Source organism: Prinia subflava, chromosome 13 (assembly GCF_021018805.1).
Source record: "Prinia subflava isolate CZ2003 ecotype Zambia chromosome 13, Cam_Psub_1.2, whole genome shotgun sequence".
NCBI lineage: Eukaryota > Metazoa > Chordata > Aves > Passeriformes > Cisticolidae > Prinia > Prinia subflava.
Window position 1 is genome coordinate 19975847 of NC_086259.1, and position 23819 is coordinate 19999665.

Here is a 23819-nt window from a genome sequence, read left to right on the forward strand (position 1 = left end):
GAACTGTAAAGTTGTGGTATTTTTAGTCCATATTTTAATAAGGGAGAAAAACATCTGGGTTTGGCTTCAATGGAGATGTGCAAGGGTTTTTTTCCCCTTTTTCCTTACTTGGAAGCCATATGCATCTCTCTGCTCTTAATTATTTATATTTTAAAACCCTACCAAGTGTGTTCTGCCTGATTCTTTCTGAGTCTTTGCTCCCTCCCCGATTGTGGGAGCTGTCGTAGGGTGTCTAATTAGTCAGTGACACACTCAATTAAAGCAGATGCTGCCAGATCAGGAGCACCAGGATGCACCAGGATGAGATGTGACAGGAAAAGAGCATTTCCAGCCACAGCACTTGTTGGGAAACAAGAAACCATTGCATACAACCCCACAGCTGTGAGCACCAAAGCAATTTCTGCTAAAATCCAACTCCAATCCCAACAGAACAATGTTGGTACTATCAAAGACTTTTTACTTCTGATTCCTTTTACTTACAGACAGACCCTCAGCCTCTAAGCTGACACAAATTATTTAAATGCAACAAATGATGACATGATAAATGAGTTTTTGTGAGATGCTGGCTCAAAAACAAAGGAAAAAAAATGGGATACTAAACCTTGTATTAAGAGGCTGGGCTGAACAAAGTGAACACAAAGGAAGAATTAAGAAATTAAAAAAATAAAAGAGCTGGAGAAAGTAACATGCAGGGGTCTAATTACAAGTTTAACATTACAATATCACATTACTTGATTACAGTCATTTCAATTTTTAATGGCTTTCATTCATCAGGAGGTGTTGGCAGGAACACATCTTATTAAAGCTGCATGCAAGAATCCTGCCACAATTCCTTGGGAGGAAACAAAGTGCAAAGCTTGAAGCACAAGAGGAAACCTGGCAGTGGAAATCCCTGGGAAAGCAGCTGGATCAGCTGGCCCACACCACCAGGACCTGAGCCCTCGAGTTCAGGATTTATCCATGGCCTGGGAAAGGCCCTGCCCAGCCTGGCCCTGGGGCAGGCACTAAGGGAGACGTTTCTCAGAGAAGCTGTGGCTGCCCCAGCTCTGGGAGTGCTCAAGGCCAGCTCGGATGGGATTTGGAGAATATTTATTCCTTATTTTAGTGCAGCATTTTCCTCTCCTTAAAATGTTTTTAATCATCCAGTCCCACCTCCCAGCTCCAGCAGGGCCACCCCAGAGTGCAGGATGGTGTCCAGGCAGTTCTGGGATGTCTCCTGAGGGAACTGCACACCCACTCTGGGCACAGACAAAGCAGCTCTGCCTCATGTCCGGGTGGAATTCCTGGGATCAGCTCCTGCCCATCCTTCCTGTGCTGGGCCCTGGGAGCAGAGCTGGGCCCTGCTCTGCCCTGTCCCTGCACAAGGACACGGCTGAGGTCCCTCTGAGCCCTGTCCCTGCACAAGGACACGGCTGAGGTCCCCTCTGAGCCCTGTCCCTGCACAAGGACATGGCTGAGGTCCCTCTGAGCCCTGTCCCTGCACAAGGACGTGGCTGAGGTCCCTCTGAGCCCTGTCCCTGCTCTGTCCCTTCACAAGGACATGGCTGAGGTCCCTCTGAGCCCTGTCCCTGCACAAGGACATGGCTGAGGTCCCTCTGAGCCCTGTCCCTGCTCTGTCCCTTCACAAGGACATGGCTGAGGTCCCTCTGAGCCCTGTCCCTGCACAAGGACATGGCTGAGGTCCCTCTGAACCTTGTCCCTGCACAAGGACATGGCTGAGGTCCCTCTGTCCCCCCAGGCTGGGCAGCCCCAGCTCCCCAGGGCTGAAGTTCAGGCCCAGCCCCTGGGCTCATTCCCTGCAGAGCTCCCAGAGGAACAGCTCTGACCCCTCCTGCTCCCACACCCAGCCCTTGGCTGAGCCCTTTTGTAATCAGAGCTCTCACAATTTCTCCATCTAATCCAAAAGTCACTTTTCCTGGTGTGGCTCCGTCCCAGCGCCTCAATCTTTTGATAAGAGGCAATTGCTGACCCCGGGCTCGTGCCTTTAATGTCACCTCATTTATCCAGAGCGTGGGGACAATCCTGGGGGGCCAGCACGCTCCCCTTGTCCTGGCCCTTATTAACCAGCACCAGATGTAGATGACTCTCTTTAATCATCCAATTACGTTTCTGGTCTCAGACAACATTTTTGCCGTGAAGCAGAGAAAACTTCTTAAGGAAATTAAATGCCCATGCCACAGCCACTTGGATTTATCTGTGCTCTGCAGCACCACATTGAAGAAGGAAAAAGGGAAGAAAAAAAAAAAAGGTTAATATTTCTATAAAACTTTGAAGTATTTTCAGAGAAAAAATAAAAAAATTACCATTTTCTCCTGTCAACAGGGCTCTTTCATTCTAGTTGCCTTTCCCTTTTATTTATTTCATTTTTTTTTTCAAGAAAAGAAAAAGAAAAATCCAGAGAGGGCAACAGCCCAGAGAAAATAAATAATATATAAACGGAGGGAGATCAGATATTGCTGTATCAGTGAGGAACAGCCGGTATTACGCACGTAAGGACGGATTTTTTTCCCCCCTCCTTCCCCCCCTTCTTTTTAATAAACTCTCAGTATCCACACAACGTCTTTAAGAAAATGAAATCCTTTTGCTGTGGGCCACGGCGCTGGAAGAAATAGTCCCCAGTGCTGTTATCAGCTCTTTCAAGCTTTAACTCTGAATCAAAGGCGACAATTAATAAAGTCGCCCCCGCCAGGAATGGAAAGGAGGAAAGCTAAATATTTGAAACTGGGTGAACAAATGTCAGGGTGTTTTTAAATAAAATCCTTTTACAGTTATCACAGCGAGCAGACCTGATATCCCTGTCTAATTCAATTTCAATTTGCGCCCCATGGGAGATAGGGAAGAAAAGGTTGCAATGCTGTCTTTGGGTTGATATGTTCTTTTCTCCTTCAGGAAGCAGGCACGAGAGAGGAAGGGGAGGAGGGCGAGGGGAGAGAGGAGGAGGATTCAAATACCAATAGAATATGATTTTTTTTCCAGCTGGATCCTTCCAGAAGGCAGATGTGATGTGGGGAATGTTGAAACGCTGATTTGTTGTGAATTCACCTGGAAAACGGAGCCGAGCAGGGAAGTGCAGCGAGGCTGTTTGTGTGGGAATAAATATTCCTGGTGGGGAAGCAGAACTCACTGAGTGTTGATGCCAAGAGCAACACACACTCCTGAGGCATCTTTCCCCTCCAAAAACCTGCAAACCAGCCAACTGCACCAATTATCCCCAGCTCCATGGGGAGCCTGGCAGGTGCTCCCACCCTGTCCCTTCACTCCTCATGTTTAGATCGAGGTGCTCCTTTATTCCAGCACATGAATGTGCTCTTTAATAAAAACAAAACCCCCCTGTCTTGTGTATCAATAAAATTATTAACAAATTGCCAGGTAGAATCATGGAATGGCTTGGGTTGGAAGGGACCTTAAATCCCATCCAGTGCCACCCCTGCCATGGGCAGGGACACCTCCCACTGTCCCAGGCTGCTCCAAGCCCTGTCCAGCCTGGCCTTGGGCACTGCCAGGGATCCAGGGGCAGCCACAGCTGCTCTGGGCACCTGTGCCAGGGCCTGCCCACCCTCACAGGGAACAATTCCTTCCCAATATCCCACCCATCCCTGTCCTCTGGCAGTGGCCTTTCCCCCTTGTCCTGGCACTATCTGCCCATATAAAAAGTCCCTTTCCCTCCTTTTCCCAAGGCACTGCAAAGCTGCAATGAGGTTTTCCTGGAGCATTCCCATCAGCAGATGGAGCTTTCCACACAATAACTGGATTTCACTGGCCAGAGACACAAACTCTCCTTTCCTGGCTGCAGCTGTTCCACCTGAAACAGCTCCTGGCCCTTCCCTGCTCCTCAAATTGAAAGAAACAATCACTGCCCATGGAGCAAACCCAGCACAGCAAGGACTTGACCCTTCAGCTTTGTGCTGAAGTTTAGATCTCCCAAGCCTTTGTCTCCTTCAGCTCTTGAAAAGAAGCAGCAATGAGTGACTTTGAAGCAGCTTTCCCACATTTTACAGCTGCTTGGAGTGCACAGCACTGGGGCCGAGCAGTTTAAACTCATCCAGAGAACGGTGAAGCTACAGCAAGGTACAGAAAAAAAAAAGCCAAAGATGCAGTGGTGGACACAAGTCTCTCACCTGTGGTCAGGGCTGCTGAGGGAGCAGTGCCGGAGCCTCGAAGGCAAGAACACAAGCAGAAAACACAGGTGAGATTCTATCACAGTTACTGAGCAGCAGCAGCAGCAAATAATGAGGGTTTGAAGTTCAGCACCTGCTTAAGGGTGATGCTGGCGTGGTGGAGGAGGGATTTTGGGTGCATCCCAAAATCTGGGAGCTCCAGGCACAGCTCAGCTGCCCAGCCCACCCTGCACACACAGCTCTGCACAGCAATTCCTCTTCCCAGGAATTCAAGCAGCAGCTCCCAAAAACTACCTGGGAGAGGGGTCCCAGCCAGGCAGAAAAGAAGCAGGCCCAAGGATTTCTCTCTGCTCCTGTTCTTAATTATCCTCAGAGTTACTACAATGGAAAGAATTTTTAAATTTGGGCATTTTCTCGTCCCCATTTATAATGCATGTTTACTTTTAGCACATTATTTAGTTTGGACCCAGCAAACAAAACACTCAGCTGCAGTTTCATGTTCTCCTTTGCTAGCCCAGGGCTGTTGTACTTGGCTTGCAAAGGCTTTATGGAAATGTTTAAATTTAAACAAAAAGACTGTTTTCATTTCAAATTAGAAAAATAATAAACCATCCTTGGTAGGTTTGGTGAACTCTCGAAAAATAATGAAACCAAACCACCCTCCTGCCCTCAGCTGCAGATCTGAGCTGCCTCATGGTCCCTCCTAAATGTAAATGATAAATTATCATTAGCCTGCCTCAATTAAACCACCCCAATGGAATGCAACTTCCACAAATGTTTTATTTATGACCGGTTTGCAGGCTGGAGCACGGTGCCCAGTTAATGAAGGATCACTTTCTGCAGGGCTCAGGGATGCTCACCAGGGGGAGGGGGCCGTGCTGTCCCTGCCATGCTGCAGCAGGATTGATTGCATCCTTCTGTAATGAGAGCTGGGACAAGGGGGGCTGCCAGTGCCACTGGGGGGTTATTTGGAAGTGATCATATCTGCATTTGTGTACAGGCAGCACACAGCAATAATGTGCTGTCTAAACCTCCCTGAGTGCAGCTTTCATCAAGCACCAAAGTGAGAGATGTGAGGGTCAAACCGCTCGGCAGTCAGGGCACGGAGAGTGTGGGGAACAAATTCCTGCTCTCTACACTCCAAATTGTTCCAACACATGAGAAATACGGGGGTCCAAAAGAGTAAAGGGTTTAAAAAGAGCAGCAAGACAAGAGCAGACCCCGTGTGCTCACAGCCAAGCTGAGCACAGACCCTCTAAATGCAAATTTGCATTAAAAGGGCAGCGTTGTCTGGGGCAGCAGCAGCTCCTCACTCACACAAACACCACGGGGAGAGGGTGAAGTGAAGCCCCCCGAGCCCCCCGAGGAGTTCCCCACTCCCTGCAGCCCCCAGCGCTGCCAGGAGCTGCCCCAGGCTCAGACTCACCCCTCCTGCGGGGATGTGGCCGGGCCACCAGGCGATGGCAGGCTCCCGCATGCCACCCTCGAAGGTGGTTTGTTTGCCACACAGGAAAGGCCCATTGCTTCCTCCTAGGGGCAGAAAAAAAGCCTTAAACCCCACAAAACATCAGCATTTCAAAAGGACGTTGTCACCCGAGCTGGTCTGAAATTAATTCTCATTTCTGCATGGATGCTTCTTCAAACAACACAGCCAGAGTTGGGTTTTTTGTCATTATTTCCTTTCCTGTTTGTTGTGTTTTTAGTTGTTTTTTTTTCAATATCCATTTGTGATGAAATTTTAGGAGTGTCTTTTCAGCACAGGGAGAAAGTCACAGTTAAACATAACTTGCTATCAACAACCAAATTAAAACCAAACCCCAAACAAACAAAAAGGGTGTTAGCTGCTGTCTGTAACCAAAGGAAATTTGACACTTTCAGGCAGAAACAGCATTTTTTCATCATGATTTTAGATTTTATAGTACCAGAACACTAGATGAAGGTATAAGAATGAGAAAAATAACCCTGCATTCCCTGAATGGTCAGTCTCAGAGAGGGCCAGGGCTTTGCAGGAATATCTGGAGTTTTAACCCAACCCTGGAGCTCAGCTGGCCAAGGAACAACCAGGGAGGTCTCACTGATTCCAGGCCACACAGAATCAAAGCCAGTGGCTGAGCTGAAATCAGAACTCAGGTTACTCCCTGCGTTGTGGTTCAATAACCACAAGCCAAGCCTGGCTCCAAAGAGAACAGAGCAGGTTCTAAAATCAATTTGCAGTGATTTGTTTCAGAGAAACCATCACTTAAACAAAAGAAAATCTGTTAGGTAACAAAAATCGTTTCTCTTCTTGATATTTTTCATGAGAGCTAAAGAATGAGGGACTCTTGAACTCTCTCTAGTTGCTCAGAAGGCTGAAATATGCATTTGGCAGATGGACAGTAAACACCCTGCTAAGTTACTGAGCCTGGTTCTCAATAAATTACAGAATATTCCCTCCCTGACAGTGCAAATACACACAGGTAACAGCAACACTGGGGCAGGAAAAATTCCACTTGGCCAAGGACACCTCCTCCAGCAGTGACCAGAAGCACTGAACATAAATTATTCCAAACATAAATACTCTGTCTTTTGAGGCTTCTCCTAACTCATAACACAGATCCCACACACAGGGCTTTTTTCTCCTTGGAGAGACAGATTTAAGCCTTGATTTAAGCCAAGATTAAGTCAAGGCCAGGTTTGTTCAGCTGAGCCTCACCTTGCTTGGGAGCTGAAATGAGAGCAGCCCCGTTGTCAGAGGTGAAAAACACGAAGGTGTTCTCACTGATCCCCAGCTGCTGGAGGTGCTTCAGGATTTTCCCAACGCTGTCATCGATTTCCCGCACAGCATCCCCGTACCTGAGGCAAAAGGAGATGCAGAACACTCAGAGCAGCAAAAAAAGGGGTCAGCACAACGTGTTCAGTGGATTTAATTTGTACCTGTGCTGCAGAAATCCCTCTCGTGCATCAGGCTTTCTGCTGCCACTGCAAACGTTTGTGTCTCTGCCTGCAGAGAGCAGCCCCTCTGGGGTATTGAGGGTCAGGGTTTGCTCAGGTGTGAGCCACTCTTGGGCAGAGAAATTCAGCCATAAAATTCCCACACAGAGGCAAAACCACCTTGCCACAGACTGGGAGGTAATAACACAGCTTTCCTTATGGTTAGAAACTCTTTGAGGCAACACTCCCAGTGTCTACAGAGCTCTTTGCCTCCTCCAAACTGCATTTTTAGGAGTGCTTTTCTATTTGCTGCTCTGATTTATAGGCTTTTAAAACAGGCACTAATCATACAAAAGCCTTCTAAAAAATCATCTGTGCCACAGACAGCATTTCATTCCTCACACAACTGGCAAAGGAGCTTAGAGCCCCCTGCTCCCCCTGGGGTCACGTGAGCTTCTGTTCAGATTAAAGCCAAATTCTGAAAGAACAATCCGAGCAAATAACGCATTTCACCACATACACCCCCCTGAGGAGTGATCCATCCCCCAACCACTGCTGCAGGAGGTGTTAATTAAAACAACCCCAAATTAACATCCCCAAAAGCAGAACTTACAGCCCTCTCTGACTCGTGCCCAGGAACTGTTTGGAGGCATAAACAGGAGCGTGGGTAGCATCAATTGCCCAGTATAAAAAGAATGGCTGCTGGCTGGCGTGCTGCTTGCTAATAAAATCCAGAGCTTCCTGTAAACAACAATAAAAATGAATTTATCCTCTGCTGTCAAGATTTCTCCAAAAAAACCCATGAAGTTCCCTTGGCTTAGAAGGCAGCACTAAAATAGTACCTGCAGGTAGAGCTGAGTCAAGTTGGCTTCACCTGTCTTCAGATCAATTTTGAAATCCTCGTAGTACCTTAAGATAAAAGGAGTCAGAGAGAGAAAAAATCAATTCCAAGGAATAAACATCAGAAAAAAAGATTTTCTCTCCTTTTATGGATTTTTTCCCTGTGTAAGGAGGTGAAAAACAAGTCACAGTTACCACTCAGCAAGGTCTCTTCAGATATTAAAAATATGTCACCATAATTGTTCTTATGGGAGAGAGTGGTGACACAGCTTGATCCAAATTAATGACTTCAAGTTTTGGACAAACCTGAGGGACTGGCCTTTTGCTGTAAGGGGCAAAATGCTTCCAAATCTCATGGTAATTCATAAAGAGATGGTTGAAATGTGAATAAAATTTCAGATGTACACAACAACTTTCAGTGAGACAGAGAAATGCTGGAAGCAGAACTTGGGCTGCTTTGGAAACATTATTTTAGAGGGATCTTCAGCCACCAGTGAAGCAGAGAAGGGCCTGGGGAAGTGCTCAGGGCAGTAACAGCAGTGAAATGAGACAACACCAGAGTGAGAAATGAATGGACAAGAAGGGTCCAGACTGCAGACTGGGAGCAGGGGATGGAGTTATGCAAACACACAAAATGTTATTCCAAACAGGAAGAGAAGGAACAAAGAGGTCTTTCAGTACAGAATGGGAGCAGCTTCCAAGAGTGGAGTGGAAAGCTCAGGAAGCCTTCAGGGTGCCAGGGATGAGCACACAGCTCTGGGAGGGCAGCTCCACATCCCTGCCCCAGCCACACGACACACCCAGGTTGGCCACGGTGTTGGATCTTTATCGAGCACAGAATCACAGAACCCCAGCACGGTGTGGGCTGGAAGGATGCCCAAAGCCCAGCCAGGGGTGTGATGGCAGCAGGGAGAGCCCAGAGCAGCCCAGAGGCAGGCAGGGAGCTGCCTTACCTGCCAACCATCTCCCAGTCCCTGTACACGGGGATGTTGGGGCGCTCCCTGCTGTCGTAGGGCCCGAAGTGGCAGTTTGGGGACCCAAACCACTCGTGGAAGCCGTGCCTCAGCGGGTGGAACTGCGGCCGGTGCCCCAGGTGCCTGCCAACAACAGCAAAAATGGGCTTAAAATGCCTCTGCAAACCTCAGCTCATCAGAACAGCATGCAAGAACTGCATTCTCTCTCTTCTCTGCCTAAGAAATCAAAACTCAAAGCGTTTCAATCACATAAAAGGCTCCAGAGCAGTGCCTTGAGCTCTCTCACACTTGTTGCAAGCACAGCCATGCAGACTCACCCCAGTGCTCACTTATATTCCATTTTATTTACTCTCCAATCACTGTTTTCCATTTTTTCCTTCCACTGGTGTCTTCTCCCATGCTGTCTGATGATCAGCACTGATGGACTACACTGCCCCAAACCACTGCAGAGATGCACATAATGTTTTACTTGAGGATTCTGACCTAGGACAAGTCCCTGTTATCCCACTGAGCTGTAAAAACACAAGGCAGAGCTCATGAAATGCACCATTCCATCCTCATCCCCTTTATGGAGCATTCATGCTGCCAAAATGGTACAAAGAGACCGCAATGGAAATGAAATGAGGTTTTTGTGTGCACATGTGGACATAAAACACTTTTAGCTACTCCTGATGACAGCTCCTCTCTACTGTGCAGCTTGAAAATCCTCCCTCCTTAACTTCCAGATGAAGCTCCTCTCTAATCTCCAGGTTTTGTACTGCAAATTCTACATTTCCTGCATTTATAGCACCTTGAAGACAGAGAATTCCCATCTCTCTGTCTCTAAAGAGGATCTTGGTAGCTCAATGTTTATTTAATAATTTCATCTTCCCCTCACGAGCCTGGATCTGCCCCCGTCCACTTTGTGCCATCCCCCTCTGCACCTTCTGAACATAAAAGGCATAAAATGCATTCCCTGGAGGAAAATGATCTTTAGAGTTACTCTGAGCTATTGCAAACTGAGTTATTACAGAAATAATCCTCATTTCAGCTATGATTACAGCTCGATGATGTAACTGCCTCTGCAGGTCTGACCTGCAGGATTCCACCCTTTCTTCATTTGTAGACATGGGAACACAAAGTTATTCCTGCCTGTTTCTACAACAGGGGAGATGGAAAAACATTCTAAGAAAGCCCTAAAAGAACTTACAGAGACATTAAACAGTGACTGAGATCCAGATCAGTCTCTGCATCTTACAGCACAAAAAAATTGAGATTTAACGAAACACAACAAATTCCAGACCGGTCGTGGGAAATACTTGACTTGCAAAATTATAATTAAACCATGGAATTTACTGTCACTGGACACCCTGAAAAGATTTTAGAAGGGATGATGAAACAGTAAGAAAATTTTCTGCTGGCAAACCTCTGTGAGGCCAGCATGAGACTCCAGTTTTACCCTGCATTTCTTTACACCTTTCCAGGGAGCAGGGATCACTCCCAGCCCTGGCCAGGAGAAGTTTCTGGATGCACAATAATGCCCTGCACACTCCTGCTTAGTCCTACTCCTGCTACCAGCTGCAGGTCCTTCCAGATTTGCTTTTTTTCCCCCAAAGAACTGGCACCAATCTGCATTTGCCTTGTTTATTCCTTTTCCCTGGGTGTATGAATTTCCATTTATTAGCACTGAACTGCAGCTGATTGCACCCAGCCCACTGAGCTGATCCTTCAGGGCTCCTTTCCTGCTTGGATTTGTGCTGATAAATAATTCACTGTCTTAAGGTGCTTTGCTTTCCTCCCAGTTCCAGCAGGTGAATCCAACCACTGTTCAAATCCACCTTTCTCTAATTTATTAATGAAACTGATAAAGAAATTCCTGATACTTTCCATAGGAATTCAGTTTTTTAATAAAAAACCAACATTGCAAGAGTCAAAGATAAAAACCATGTAGGTGCTCAAGGCAAATTCCAACAGAATATCCCAGTGTTTTCTGATTAAATAAGTGGTGTGAGGTGTGGATAAAAGCACAGAGTTGAGGAGTTTATAAACACAAATACACATATAAAACCTCACCAACTCTTTGCATGAAGATATGTGTAAGTACTTGTAATGGGAACGCTCAGGAATTGATCCCAGCAGGAGGAAGATCCATCACACTTTCCAAAATTGGACATTTGAGCTTCAAAACAGTTCTTTTCCTGTAATTCTGTTTTTTCTGCTGCTCCTTCCCAACATACACAGAGTAAAATCTCAAACCAAGAGAGCTCCAAATAAATTTACCATTTGCCAATGATCTTATTGGTGTAGCCAGCTTTCTTCAGGAGCTCTGGAAGCAGTAATTCAGAATCTGGGATTCCTCCTACTATATCCTGTGGTGTGTAAGCTGTGGAAAAACAAATGAAAAACACCTTTCTTACTCTTCAGAATATTACAGCAAACACCTCAGGTACAGGATCAGAAACAGCAATTAGTTTGGAGTCCCAGCAATGCCACTCCTTGGAAGTGCTCCCATGGGATGGAGAGAATAAACTGATTCAGGGAGACCAAAGGGAGATTTCCACCCACTTGTGCATGAGGGAAATAATAAAGGGAGCTGCCACCCCAGAGTGCAGTGAGATCCACTCACCTCACCTTGAAAGGGAGATGTCACAGAAAATCAGGTGCTTTAGGGGTGGTCTTTATGTTGTAGAATTGCTTTGTGTTTTCTAAAATGAAGGCAGCTTTTTCCTAACTCACATAATCAATAAAGGTGCTCAGACTCCGAGAGCTGATTTATTATAGGCTGGGCTTGATGAGCCCAAAGGTCTTTTCCAACCTAATTCATTCTGTGATTCTGAAAGAAGGGAAGAGTCTCTGCCAGCCCCTGAGGCTCTCAGGAGTGATTCTGCCCTGGGAATCCACCCCTGGTGCTGATTCCTGCCCAGCCTTGTCCCAGCACGTGGCATTTGTCACCCTGGGACCCAAACCAACCCAGGGATCATCCCTGGAAGCACCACAGGCACGAGGGATGGAAAACTGCTCTAAAACTGGGTAGAATTTATTCAACTGCCTGCTGAATAAACCTGTGAGCAGCCAGTTCTCCCCTCTTTATTAACACCCCCACCTGATTTTCCTTCCCCAACTCCCCTGCCCAGAGGAAACGTTTCTCAGCCAGCAGAAACAAATGCATCAAGCAGCCTGGTTTATCCTCTTAATCTGAGGAGGAGGCAATAAAATTCACACTTATTACCAGCACTTAGCAGGGTTTGGTGGCACTCTGGAACACCCATGGGTGCAAAGAGAAACCTCCTACAAGGCACAGAGAGAAATCAGGAGGGGAAGGGGGCTCAGGAATGAGGCTCCTACCGTTCCTGGCGTGTCCATTTGTGGTGTAAAAGCCATTCCTGACCGGGAGCCGGCCCGTCAGCAGCGCTGCCCTTGCTGCAAACAACACAAACATCTCTTTACATCCATTCTCTGCTTAATATTCAGGTTATTGTAGGAGGATGAGGCCAGCACACTGACTGGAGGGTGGCAGTGTCCTCTTGTCACAACCAGCCCTCCCACAAGCCATGGAGAGAATCAGTTCTGATGCATCATTTGAATTATTCCAGCTGAAATTTGGCCCCTTTATTAAATTAGCCACAGTGGAGAGTCATTCCTTTGAATAGTCAATGGAACAACCCTTATATCTCAGTTATATATATATATTTATTATGTATTGAAGAGAAAATCCTAGCACAAACTGATTAGATGCTCAAGGCTAAGCTTTCGAGCTTGACTGAACAAAAATCATGACATACAAAGAAAGAGCTGTCCAGCTTTGACAATAAAAGTCAAGTCCTGTCTGCAGGGAATATTTAAACAGATGTTTAACTTCAAGCATATGCAGTGCCACCACTGGATTAGCAGGATTTCAGCATATTTTAAATGCCTTTTCTGAGCAAGGAAATCATCAACACACTGGCAAGTGCTACCCTAAATGAGAGCCCAAATAAAAAGCTCCTGTTCTTCATTTTTGCTTCAGTTCTTGGCAGCTAATCAGGTTTGAAGGGAAAAAAGAAAGCAAAAAGAGAAACCACCTCACAGAAAAAACAACAAGGAGAAAAATATCTGCCTCTCCCAGACCCAAACGTTCCTTTTATCTCTTGTCCCTGTCCCAAGAGTCTTGTGAGACACCAGGGTCAAAAGCAGGACACAAACTGCTGCTTTTCCTTGCATGAAAGTCTCACCAGAGCCAACAGAATCAGACCAAATATGTCCAGCAACAGTTCAGATCCTGCTTTGTTTAACCCAAAACGAGAAAGATGAAAAAAATGCAAAGACTGGGGCTGGAATTCTGAACTGAAATGGTATAAAAATCCCTTAGCTGGACTGATCACTGAACCAGTTCTTTGTACAAACTGAAAACTGTCGCTTTTCCAATCCAAACACAAATAAAAAGGGAGCAAAATGCAAGATCAAAGCAGCAAATCCAATCTGTGGCCTGAGGGCAGTCACTGGTTTGGTTGTTAGTCCATGTCAGAGGCTGGCACACACCCCAGACTCCTCAGAGGGAGATGCTTCTCGTGCTTCCATGGTTCAAACTGCAGCGTACTCACAGGGAGAGCAGAGGGGGCTGGCAGTATAAAAATCCAGGAAAAGCATCCCCTCTGCAGCCATCTGGTCTAGGTTAGGGGTTTCCTTCGAAGGCTCTCCGAAAGCTCCCAGATCCCCCCAGCCCATCTGCAAAAGGAACACACCAAATGTCAAAGTCCATTCCCACAATCACATTTTTGGGCCCACATAACACTTTCACTGTGTCACTTAATTTATAGATTTTTACAATCTCCCTACTCAGCACTTCCCAGATGTGACAAAAATGATCTCTCCCACCCTGCAGGGAACTCCAACATTTTTCCGTGGTGGGAGGGAAATTGAGGCACACACAGGATTACATGATTTATTAACAGGTATTAAAGCATTTGGAAGAAGCCCAGTGCCTTCACTCTTACTCAGAGGCCTGAGGCACACCCCGAGCAAGGAGGAAGAGGAAGTTACACAGGATTTACTCGGGGTTGTGCAGCTGCCACGTCTGAGCCTTCAGTCCCTGCTGGAGCCCAGGACTCCACCTCAGCCTCTGGATCTACCCCTCCCCAGGACTGCAAACACAAGGAAAAGGCCTGAACACAAAAGCAGCACTGCAGGAAAAGCAAGGAGGTTTTAAAAGCCAGAGGAATCTGCCAGAGGCATCACAAGTGACTGTGCTTATCTGTAGGACTGTGGTTCCACCCTGCTCTTCCTCCTGATTCCAAGGGGTCACATACCAGGAGAACCATAAAACTCCCATCGGGTGTTCACTGCTGAAAACCATTCCTGGGAAAAGCCCAGCTTCAGGCAGAAGGTTCTGGAAGGGAGCAGCTTAATGAGGCCCCACAGGCACTGGGGATCCTTTGATCCAGGTGTGTGCCAGGTGAGCCATGGATGCACAGGGTGGGAATCATCCACATCCTCAGGAAACCACCTGGTGCCAGCAGTTTGGAACAGAAAATCATTGCAGGGCTGCGGAGATGGTTTCTGAGTTAAGGAGCAATTAAATGGTTCCCCCTGCCACTGGGATGAGGAATTAAAATGGATTCAGTGGATTCACAGCCAACTTCTTGATTTCTCTTTATCGTCAAGGAAGAAAGGCAAAAAGAGCCTCACATTGCTGTAATTCCAGAGTCCCAGAGGAGCAGAGAAAAAAACCAGGGAGATGAATTTTTAATGAACATATTAAATAAATCAATAGTTCACAGAAGCTGCAGACAGGAGCCTTGTGCTGTACCAACACTTCCAGAGTGGGAGAATCCCTGTCCCAGAGAGCTTTCCTCTGGAAAAAGACAAATTCCAGCTTGGGAGGGGGAAACATTCTGAATGGAAAACTGAGATCACAGAATCACAGAGGTTGGAAAATACTCCAAGTCCAAGCTGTGCCCAGTGCCCAGCCCAGAGCACTGTGTGCCACATCCAGCCCTTCCCTGGACACCTCCAGGGGTGGAGACTCCAAACCTCCCTGGGCTGCCCCTTCCAGAGCTGGCTGGAAAAGCAGGGGATTATCCTGCTCAGGAATTCAGGAACACCGTGGATGAACTGGCAAACAGGGCAGGGTTTGCCCACCCTCGTGAGCTCCTTGAGTCACTTCAAACAGCAACAGACCCATTTCCACCAAAATCACGCCTGGAAGGTGACAGGAAATTATTAGGAGAGAAGCAAACCGGGTGGATGGCAGCGACCTGAATGTGTTAGAAATTAATATCATTCCTTATCCATGTGGCCAAAGGTGCAAAAAGATTTTGAGTTAGAAATAAATCTGCGATAATTCTGCTCTTTAATAATTTATTGCCTTTTTTTTTTGTTCCCAGCTCAGAGAGCCAAAACGAGCAGAACTTCTTTTCTTTTTGCTTAGTTTTTCAGGAGGCCACCAAGCCCCTCCTTGTGACCAACAATCATTGGAGTTGGAAGGAGCTCTGGGATCACCCAGGCCAAGGCAGGGGCACCTGGGGCAGGTGACAGAGGGACACATCCAGGTGGGATTGGGATGTTTCAGAGGGGGAGACCCCACATCCCCTGGGCAGCCGTGCCAGGGCTCTGCCACCCTCCATGGACAGAGGCTCTTCCTCGTGTTGCGGTGGAACTTCCCGTGGTTTGGTTTGTGACTATTGCTTCTCTTCCTGTCGCTGGTCACCACTGGGGACAGCCTGGCACCGTCCTCTGACACCCCATGGAAACTTTTCCATGGATTGATGGGATCCCCTCTCAGCCCTCCCCTTCTCCAGCGGGGCCGTGCCGGCTCCCGCAGCGCCTCCTTACCGGGGCGATGCCCCGGAGCCCTCACACCGCGTCCCTCCATGGCACACCCCGGCGGGGTGACACCACCCCCGCCCCCCCGGTGCCGCACTCACGTCGTCCATGAGGAGGAGGAGGATGTTGGTGGCGGCGGCCGCGGGGCGCAGGGCGCAGCACACGCACAGCGCGCCCAGGACCCAGCGGAGCCGCCGCGGCCTCCGCGCCGCGCTCGCCATGGCAACCGGGCCCGCGCGCCACGTGACCGCCCCGCCACGTGACCGCGGGCCGCGCCCCCAGCACGTGACCCGGCGGGAGGGGCGGGGCCAAGATGGCGGTGTGCATCGCCGTGATCGCCAAGGAGGTGCGGGGACAGCGGGGACAGCGGGGACAGCGGGGACAGCGGGGGTGGGCTGAGGGGGACAGCGCGTCCGGCTGGCGCCATGACGCCTGAGTGCGGCCTGGGGTGGAGCAGCGAGGTCCGAGCAGGGAATAGAGGCCTCAGGCTGTGGGGAGCAGCGGGTCAGTGGGGCCTGGGGAAGGTGAGGGGAAAGAGGCCGGGCTGTGGTTGTAGGGTCTGAGCAGGACTGGGGCTGCGGGGCCGGGTGAGGCTGTGGGGAACGGGAGAGGGGAATGGGCAGGATTTCAGGGTGTGGGGTTGAGGAAAACGGGGGTCAGGTGGGACAGTGGGGTCTGGGGAAGGTGAGGGGAGAGGGGCTGGGCCTCAGGGTGTGGGGTTGAAGAGAGCAGGGGATCAGTGGGGTCTGGGGAAGGGCGAGGTGCTCTGGCTTTAGGGTCTGAGCAGGGCTGGGGCTGTGGGGCAGGGGAATGGGCAGGATGTCAGGCTGTGCCATGGGGGTGAGGGAAGCAGAACAGACACAGGGGCAGAACTGGGCTGAAATGGGCTGGGCAGGAGCAGAATGGGAGCAGGGCTGGGGCAGCCAGCACAGACACAGTGTGAGGGTGCTCAGGCTGCTGGGACAGAAGGGTTTGCCTTGGGAGAGACAGCCACAGGCTCTACTGGAACAGAAGAGCAGAGAGAGCAGAGCCTTGTGCGGTGCCTGGGCACATGGTTCTCCTACCATGGGGACAGCTGTGCTCCAGAGGGGCTACAGCGAGGGGAGGGGGCTGTGCTGGGGACATGAATGGTGACCCAGCTCTGACAGCAGCAGGTCCCAGCCAGTGTGGTTTGTTCTGCTCCCAGAATTACCCCCTGTACATCCGGAGCGTCCCCACGGAGAACGAGCTGAAGTTCCACTACACCGTGCACACCTCCCTGGACGTGGTGGACGAGAAGATCTCAGCCATGGGCAAAGCCCTGGTGGACCAGAGGGAGCTGTACCTGGGGCTGCTCTACCCCACCGAGGACTACAAGGTGTATCTTTGTCACGCCTCTGGCCAGGCCATTGTGGGTTCAGTTTAATCACAGAATATCCTCAGCCTGAAGGGATCATCAGTCCAACCCCAGCCCTGCACAGACTCCCCAACAACCCCACCCTGGGCACCCCTGGCAGTGCTGCCCAAACTCTCCTGGAGCTGTGGCAGCCTCGGGGCCATGCCCATTCTCTGGGGAGCCTGGGCAGTGCCAGCACCTCTGGAGGAAGAACCTTTCCTGATATCCAACCTAAACCTCCCTGACACAGCCATTCCCTGGGTCCTGTCTCTCCTCACAGTGAGAACAGCTCCATTTCTGCCCCTCATGAAGTTCCCTCATGTTTCCTCTCATGTGACTATTTCTGCTCTTTAATAATTTATTGCCATTTTTCTTCTTCCCAATTCAGAGAGCCAAAATGAGCAGAATTACTTTTCTTCTTGCTTAGTTTTTGTCCCTTTGGGCACACTGCAGCCTGGTTTAGTGGCTGTGCCAGGCCCTGCTGTGTGAGAACCTTAACCCCTGCCCAGGTATGGCTACGTGACCAACTCCAAGGTGAAGTTTGTCATGGTGGTGGATTCCTCCAACACAGCCCTGAGGGACAACGAGATCCGCAGTGTGAGTGCCCCAGGCAGAACCACCTCGGTGGCTCTGCTCCTTCCAGCTCCTCAGGAGGGCTGAGAAACAAAAAACCAACTAATTCACCTCCACTCCCTTTCCAGATGTTCCGAAAGCTGCACAATTCCTACACAGACATCATGTGCAACCCTTTCTACAACCCTGGGGACAGGATCCATTCCAGGTGAGTTGTTCACATGGATCTGTGTCTTTGGCACCTTTCTGGAATTCTCAGGGCACCTCTGATGCCACAGGACCAACCCTGGGGTTGGCCAGTTCAGGTGTGTGTGCTCCAAGTGCCTGAATGAGAACATTGATGGTGGGTTTGGGCCATTCCTACTCATGAAAAATTGATGGTGTCATAAAAAGTTCTACTGAACTCCTCACTCCTGCCTAAGAACTGGGGTTACAAACATTAAGTCAAGAAAATGTATTTTGGGGGGAGAAAAAGTTACTTGAAAATAGAGGTAAGACATAGTTGGACTTGATGGTGTTAGAGGTCTTTTGCAAATGTAATAATTGTGAATATTCAAGTGTAGTAAGTAGAACAGGTTAAAGAGTGAACAAGTGCCCTTGTCCAGGGTTTATCCTTGTGTAGGGACAAACAATCAGCACATGGAATTCCTCATCTGTGAGGGTCAGTGTCCTCCATTCCCATTGTAACTCACAGGGAATTTTAATAAATTGGGAATTTCTATGGCTTAGGCAGAACAACTTTGCAGAGACAGGGCAGCAGCCAGAGTAAGACCTGTCCTTACCTCAGCTTAATTAAAAGTCATTAATCCCTAAAGAGCCTGTGATGTCAGGAGTAAAACCCCATGTCCAGCTTAGGGAAAGGCAGGCAGAGGCAGGGTGAGAAAGTGGTTTTGTTACAAAAGCTGTGCAGAATGAGCTGCTTCCTTTAATAATCTGTCTTTATTTCCCTCTCCAGAGCTTTTGATACTATGGTGAACTCCATGATGATGCAGGTGTGCTGAAGCCCTTCCCACCCCCTGGAAAACATTCCCTGTGTGCAGGATTGTGCCTGCAGAGCTGTAAATATTCTGTTCTGTGTAATAATTTAAATTTATCCTGTGTAAAATAAACCTGATACCTGCGAGGTTTGCCTGGATTTGTGCTCAAGCAAACAGAAACAACTGCTCACACAATCATGGCATGGTTTGGGTGACAAGGGACATTAAAGCCATCTCATTTCATGGGCAGGGACATCTTCCAGTGTCCCAGGCTGCTCCAAGCCCCCCTGGAACAAGAGGAGCTCCAAGGTCCCTTCCAACCCAAACCTTTCCAGGAGCTTCCCTGCCTGGGCTGATTTCTGGGTCCCTCCATTTGCTGTTGCCACTCTGCACCTCATCCACAGCGATTCCCAGCCCAGGTAGAGCAGCTGGAATCAATCCCCCAACCCCAAATTAAACCATCAGGACTGCACAGCTGCCTCATCCCAAATGAATCTCTATTAGCAGCTCCTCCCCTGCAGCTCTAATTACAGACTCCCAAATCAGCAGCAGGCATTTCACTGGAATAAAGCACAAATTGCACTGGAAAAGGAGCCCAGCTCCATCACTCCTGGTTGAGCAGAGGAAACGCAAGCAGGAGCAGGCACACACCCCTCTATTGCAAGCATCCCATCAGTTAAAAACCACAGAAACCAGCTAAAAATAACAGATCTGCCCAGCCCTAGGGGATCCCAGGGGCCTGGAGAAAGCCAGAACTGCACACGAAGTTCACACAGCAGGATCATTTATTTTAAAAATAAGTAACAGTTACAAATACTTTCTCAAACAGAACTTAAGTACATTTTATCAGCAACCACCTGGAATATCATGGGAGGTTCAAGCCTCTCCCACCATCTCCAAAGGGCACAGCTGTGCACTGCTATCCACAAACATTTTCATCTAAAAAACTTGGCTGTTTTCACTCACAGAGACAGCAGCTCAGTGTTGCCTCTTCCACAGGAGAGTGCAAATACCCCAAAGTAGTTTTTTATTTAAAAATAAGCCTCAAAAATTTATAATCCTATCAAACAGAAGCCCAAGAAAAAGCTGGTTTATAGTCTAAGCCTAAGGGTAGCTCAAATCAAGGTCAGTCTCAGCAGCTCTGAGGACAATAACAACACAACATGAAGAGTTAAGGCCCCAAGCTTTAACAAAAAATCTAGAGATCTTAAAGAGAAAAAAAATCAGTGGGATTTTTAGCCTGGTGATGCCCCTGAGCTGTGAAAAGCTGCTTTAGGAGTTGGTTGCATCTGGGTTAGAGAAATCCTAACCAAGGATCCCAAAAGATTAGTGGGAGAATTACATAATAAAACTCATTTCCATGCAGAAATTCCCCCAAGAATGCTGCCTGCCGGGGTTCCCAGCCCACCTCTTCTAACACAAAGTTTTTCCTTTAAAAACGCGTGGCTTCAGAGCTCATGAACACAAAATCAGCAGGAAAGGGAAGAGCCAGGAACCTTTTCCCTGGGCCCCTTTGGTGCTCTTTGGTCCTGAGCCTCCAGCAGGGCTCACACCATCCCCAAATCGACTCCAGAGCAGGAATGGTGATGAGAATAAAGAGAGAGACCAGACCAAACTTGCACCAGTGAAGGTGATTTTGTAATGCTGTTATTGCAAGAAATAAAGTCAAATGAGGAGTTGCTGGCTCCCTTTGACCCCTGGAGCTTGAAATAAAAGCAGGAGGGAGGGAAGAGGGGTTTGCTGACATCCAAAATAAGCAAGAGCAAGGGTTTTGTGACACCCAGGTCTTGTTTAACTACCACAGACACACAGAGGCTTCCAGAGAAACAAGGGATGCTTTTCCCTGTCCTGGATGTACAAACGCAGCAAGCTAAAGTGCAGACCCAAACCACATCAGGCTTCCCAAGAGCAAGGTCACATCCATGGGGCTGATGAAGGAAAGCTCCCCAGCAATCAGATCTGGAGCTGCAACCCCAAAATTTCTCCACTGATTTGGGAAAGGAAACAGTTTTTAGGATTTTAGAAGAAGAGAAGGCAGCATCCAGCTGCTGTAGGAAGAGCTGAGGGAGGTTCACAGCCAAGCAGTGGCATGGAGGGCACCCAGCCAGCCAAGAGCCAACCAAACCCTCCAGGACAGCCCTTTTCCTTGGAATAAGGAGGAGACTTGATGGTCTGGGAGAGCTCTTCTCTTCCCAGGACAGTGTCCTCTGGAACAAGCCTGTTTTCCATGCAAATGCAATTCCCTGGGCAGAGCTGAGGTGGGATGAGCTCTCCTGGGACGCTGGCAGGATGGAGCAGATCCCATCTTTCCTCCTGCAGCCCAGCACGGGGCTAACCAGTAATCTTCATGGCCAGGCAGATGGCATTTTTAAAATTAATCTGGTTTTTTTGGCTTAGGTAGGCATGTTTTTAAATCTCTCCAATCCCATCTCCTTGTTGCAGTCCCCTTGGCATCACCAGGCACTCCAGTCTTCTCTAGTATGGAAAATACCAAGGCAGCAGCCTTGCCCGACCCCTAAACAGGAACAAACCCAACATCCTGAAGCACAGGGGCATCGCTCCCTGCTCCTCCACCCTTCCAAGGGCTGGGACCCTCCTCCTGCACAGCCACCCTGGGCTGCACCCCCAAAGCCAGGCACAGCCCTGGGACTGGTCAGGCTGGGGCTGCAATGCCCACCCACCCACCACTCCCCAAATTCCTGCAGGGACAAGGTGACAACTCCAAATTTCCCTCCTGCCAGAGCCCTCCTCCCTCCTCCCAGCCACGCCAGGGTGGGAGGGGCAAACCGAGACAGGGGAGCAGGGAACCCCACCCTGCTCCACGCCTGAGGAACCTCCCATGGCTCACCTGTAGGTCCTCCCTCGCACCCTGGGGTGCTGCCCGTAGTAGCCCCCCCAGCGGCTCAGCCCTCCCCGGGTGTGGAAGTAGCCCCGGTAGCCGCCGCGGTCGGTGCTGCTGATGCCGGGCATGTTGGTCCTCTTGGGCAGCACCTGCAGCGTGGGGAGGGGCTGTTGGGGCTGGGATTGGGCACAGCACCAGGCAGGCAGGGCTGGGAACAGGGGGAGCAGCCCCCCGAGGCTCCCCCAGCTCTCACCTTGATGACACGGCCCCTGAAGACGCTCTCGTCCAGCTCCACCGCAGCCTTCACAGAGCTCTGCTCCTCGAACTCGATGTAGGCGTAGCTGTGAGGGAACGGTGTGAGCAGAGCCCCAGGGACACCCCAGAGACCCCCACCCCTCCCTGCACGCAGCACTGACCCTTTGGGGTGGCCCGAGAACTTGTCACAGAGGATGGTGACACGATTGATCTGCCCACAGCTGTTGAAGTGAGACTCCAGCTCCTCTGCTGTGCCCCCGTAATCCACCTGCAACGACAGCCCCAGCCCCAATGGGTGGCTGTGGGACCCACACCCCAGCGAGGGGGGCAAAGGGCCCAGCTGGCCCCCTCACACCCCCCCACCACAGCTCAGCCTCTCCTGAGGGACAGGGGACCCTCCCAGCTCCGTGCTGCCACCTGGAACACAAATCCAAGAGACAACCTGGCCTGTTTTGAGGGAACAGGCTACTCCCCACAACCCACAGCTTCCAGGGGGCTTCTGAGGAGCTGACGAGCTGCAAGGGGCAGATAATGAGCTGTATTCCCAGGCTGGGCTGGGCAGAGCAGAAACACTTGGGATGGGGACAGCCAGGCTTTGGTGGGAGCAATGGGCCCCATGCCAGGGGTTTGGGACACACAGCTGGGCACAGAGCAGGGGCTCCCACTTACATTGCCCACGTAGATGGAACGCTGGTCAGCCTCCATCTTCTCCTTGGTAGTCAGTGGGAAGAGAGCTGTGGAGAGGAGGGATTTGTCACAGACAGAGGGACATCTGTCCCACAGCAGCACAGCCAGCCCTGAGCTGACACACTGCAAAGCTCCTCAGATCCCTGGTCACATCCAGGTGTACCCAAATCCTCACACTTCTGCCTCCTCCTCCACCCCCTGGCCCCTTTTCACAGTGACTCCTCTACTGGGGCTGTTGGTACTAAACTCAATTACTTGATTGAATTAAATGCAATTAAATTAATTTATTACATCTGTGCCCACACAGGTAGGCAGTAAGAGCTGATAGAATGTTCATTAGCACCACACCAGTCCTGGCATCCCCCTCACCCACCTTATGTGCCCAGTCCCAGGTGCCCAGAGAAGCAGGGCTGAACATTCTGTCTCCAATTATCACCCTGTGCCCCAGAGGTGTCCCTGGGGAGGGACAGCAGCACCCAGGGACAGCCCATACCTGCTTCTGAGCTCATGAACAGGTGGTTCTCAGCTTCCAGCTGCAGCTCCTTCAGCCTCTCATCCTCCTTCTCTATTTCCCGCAGTTTGGCTTTGATGGCCTCCAGCTCCTGAATCCCAAACCAAGAATTGCACAAGCAGCACACACGAAACAGGGACACCCCAGGCATGAAAAGTTCCCCATTTCCTTTGGGCACCAGGGAAAACTGGCTCCCAGGCAGGCAGGCAGGCACTCACCGGGTCCTGAACATCCTGCCCCTCTGTGCTGTTCCCCTCCTGGGGGCTGGGCTCTGAGCCCTCACCGGCTGCCTTGCACACCGCTGCCACCTCCGCCACGTCCCAGGACGCTGCCTCGGCTTGCAGGGACGGTGGGTCCTGCCACCAAATCTCTGAAGTGTCCAGGAACAGAGGACTGGGCGGGACAAGGGGCAAAAGGGCATTGAACCAACAGCATTTAACGTATCAGCTAAAGCACAGCCTCAGCCAGGCAAAGGCTTGCGGGGCGTTTCCAGCAGAAGGGCAAAGAGGTAACATTAACACAGCCCGTCCTCTGTGTAGCAAAACCCCAGAGCTGCAAAGTGCAACCAAAAGGTCTCCAGTTCACGCGGAGTCCATTCCCAGCTCATGGGGGCTGCAGAGGGGACCTGAGAGCAACTGCCCTAAAACGGAAAAAACCCCAGGGGCACACAGCAGGCGGGTAGGGGAGGGAAAGGAGCAGGACACAGCCACCACCAGAGCTGCCGGGCTGCAGAGGGCAGCACCCGGGGGCTCTGCCTCCCGCAGCGAAAGGAGAGCCGCTCCCTCCCAACCCCCGGGGGGCTCACGGAGGGACACGCCCTTCCACCCACGAGAACCAGCTCTCCCACCCGGGCGGGGAAAGCCGGCTCCACTGCGGCCGGTGGAGCAGGGGCCGAACCGTGCCAGACCCGTGCCGGTCCGAGGCCGAGCCGTGCCGGTCCGGGGCCGGCCCGGTCCCGCACGCACCTGGCCCGGGCC

General features: G+C 50.1%; 3 protein-coding genes across 3 annotated transcripts in view; 1 reads left to right on the forward strand and 2 right to left on the reverse strand.

The window, feature by feature from the left end:
- Positions 1-15949, reverse strand: part of GALNS (galactosamine (N-acetyl)-6-sulfatase) — a 38311-nt gene extending 22362 nt beyond the window's left edge. The window contains 10 exon segments of the mRNA XM_063411130.1: positions 5545-5648; positions 6811-6950; positions 7642-7769; positions 7871-7937; positions 8822-8965; positions 11102-11204; positions 12167-12241; positions 13402-13525; positions 15724-15891; positions 15893-15949. Of these exon segments, the coding sequence (XP_063267200.1) occupies positions 5545-5648; positions 6811-6950; positions 7642-7769; positions 7871-7937; positions 8822-8965; positions 11102-11204; positions 12167-12241; positions 13402-13525; positions 15724-15891; positions 15893-15949 (1110 nt within the window).
- TRAPPC2L (trafficking protein particle complex subunit 2L) lies at positions 15853-18693 on the forward strand. The gene is made up of 5 exons (XM_063411131.1): positions 15853-15968; positions 16809-16981; positions 17507-17594; positions 17699-17778; positions 18526-18693. Exons 1-5 carry the CDS (start codon positions 15936-15938, stop codon positions 18569-18571), a joined length of 420 nt encoding a protein of 139 aa, XP_063267201.1. The 5' UTR covers positions 15853-15935; the 3' UTR covers positions 18572-18693.
- Positions 18694-21391: 2698 nt separating this feature from the next.
- PABPN1L (PABPN1 like, cytoplasmic) lies at positions 21392-23277 on the reverse strand. Its single transcript, XM_063411085.1, has 7 exons — positions 23273-23277; positions 23061-23235; positions 22825-22933; positions 22314-22378; positions 21806-21912; positions 21643-21730; positions 21392-21538 (listed from the first exon to the last, which is right to left on the reverse strand). Exons 1-7 carry the CDS (start codon positions 23275-23277, stop codon positions 21392-21394), a joined length of 696 nt encoding a protein of 231 aa, XP_063267155.1.
- Positions 23278-23819: the final 542 nt, after the last annotated feature.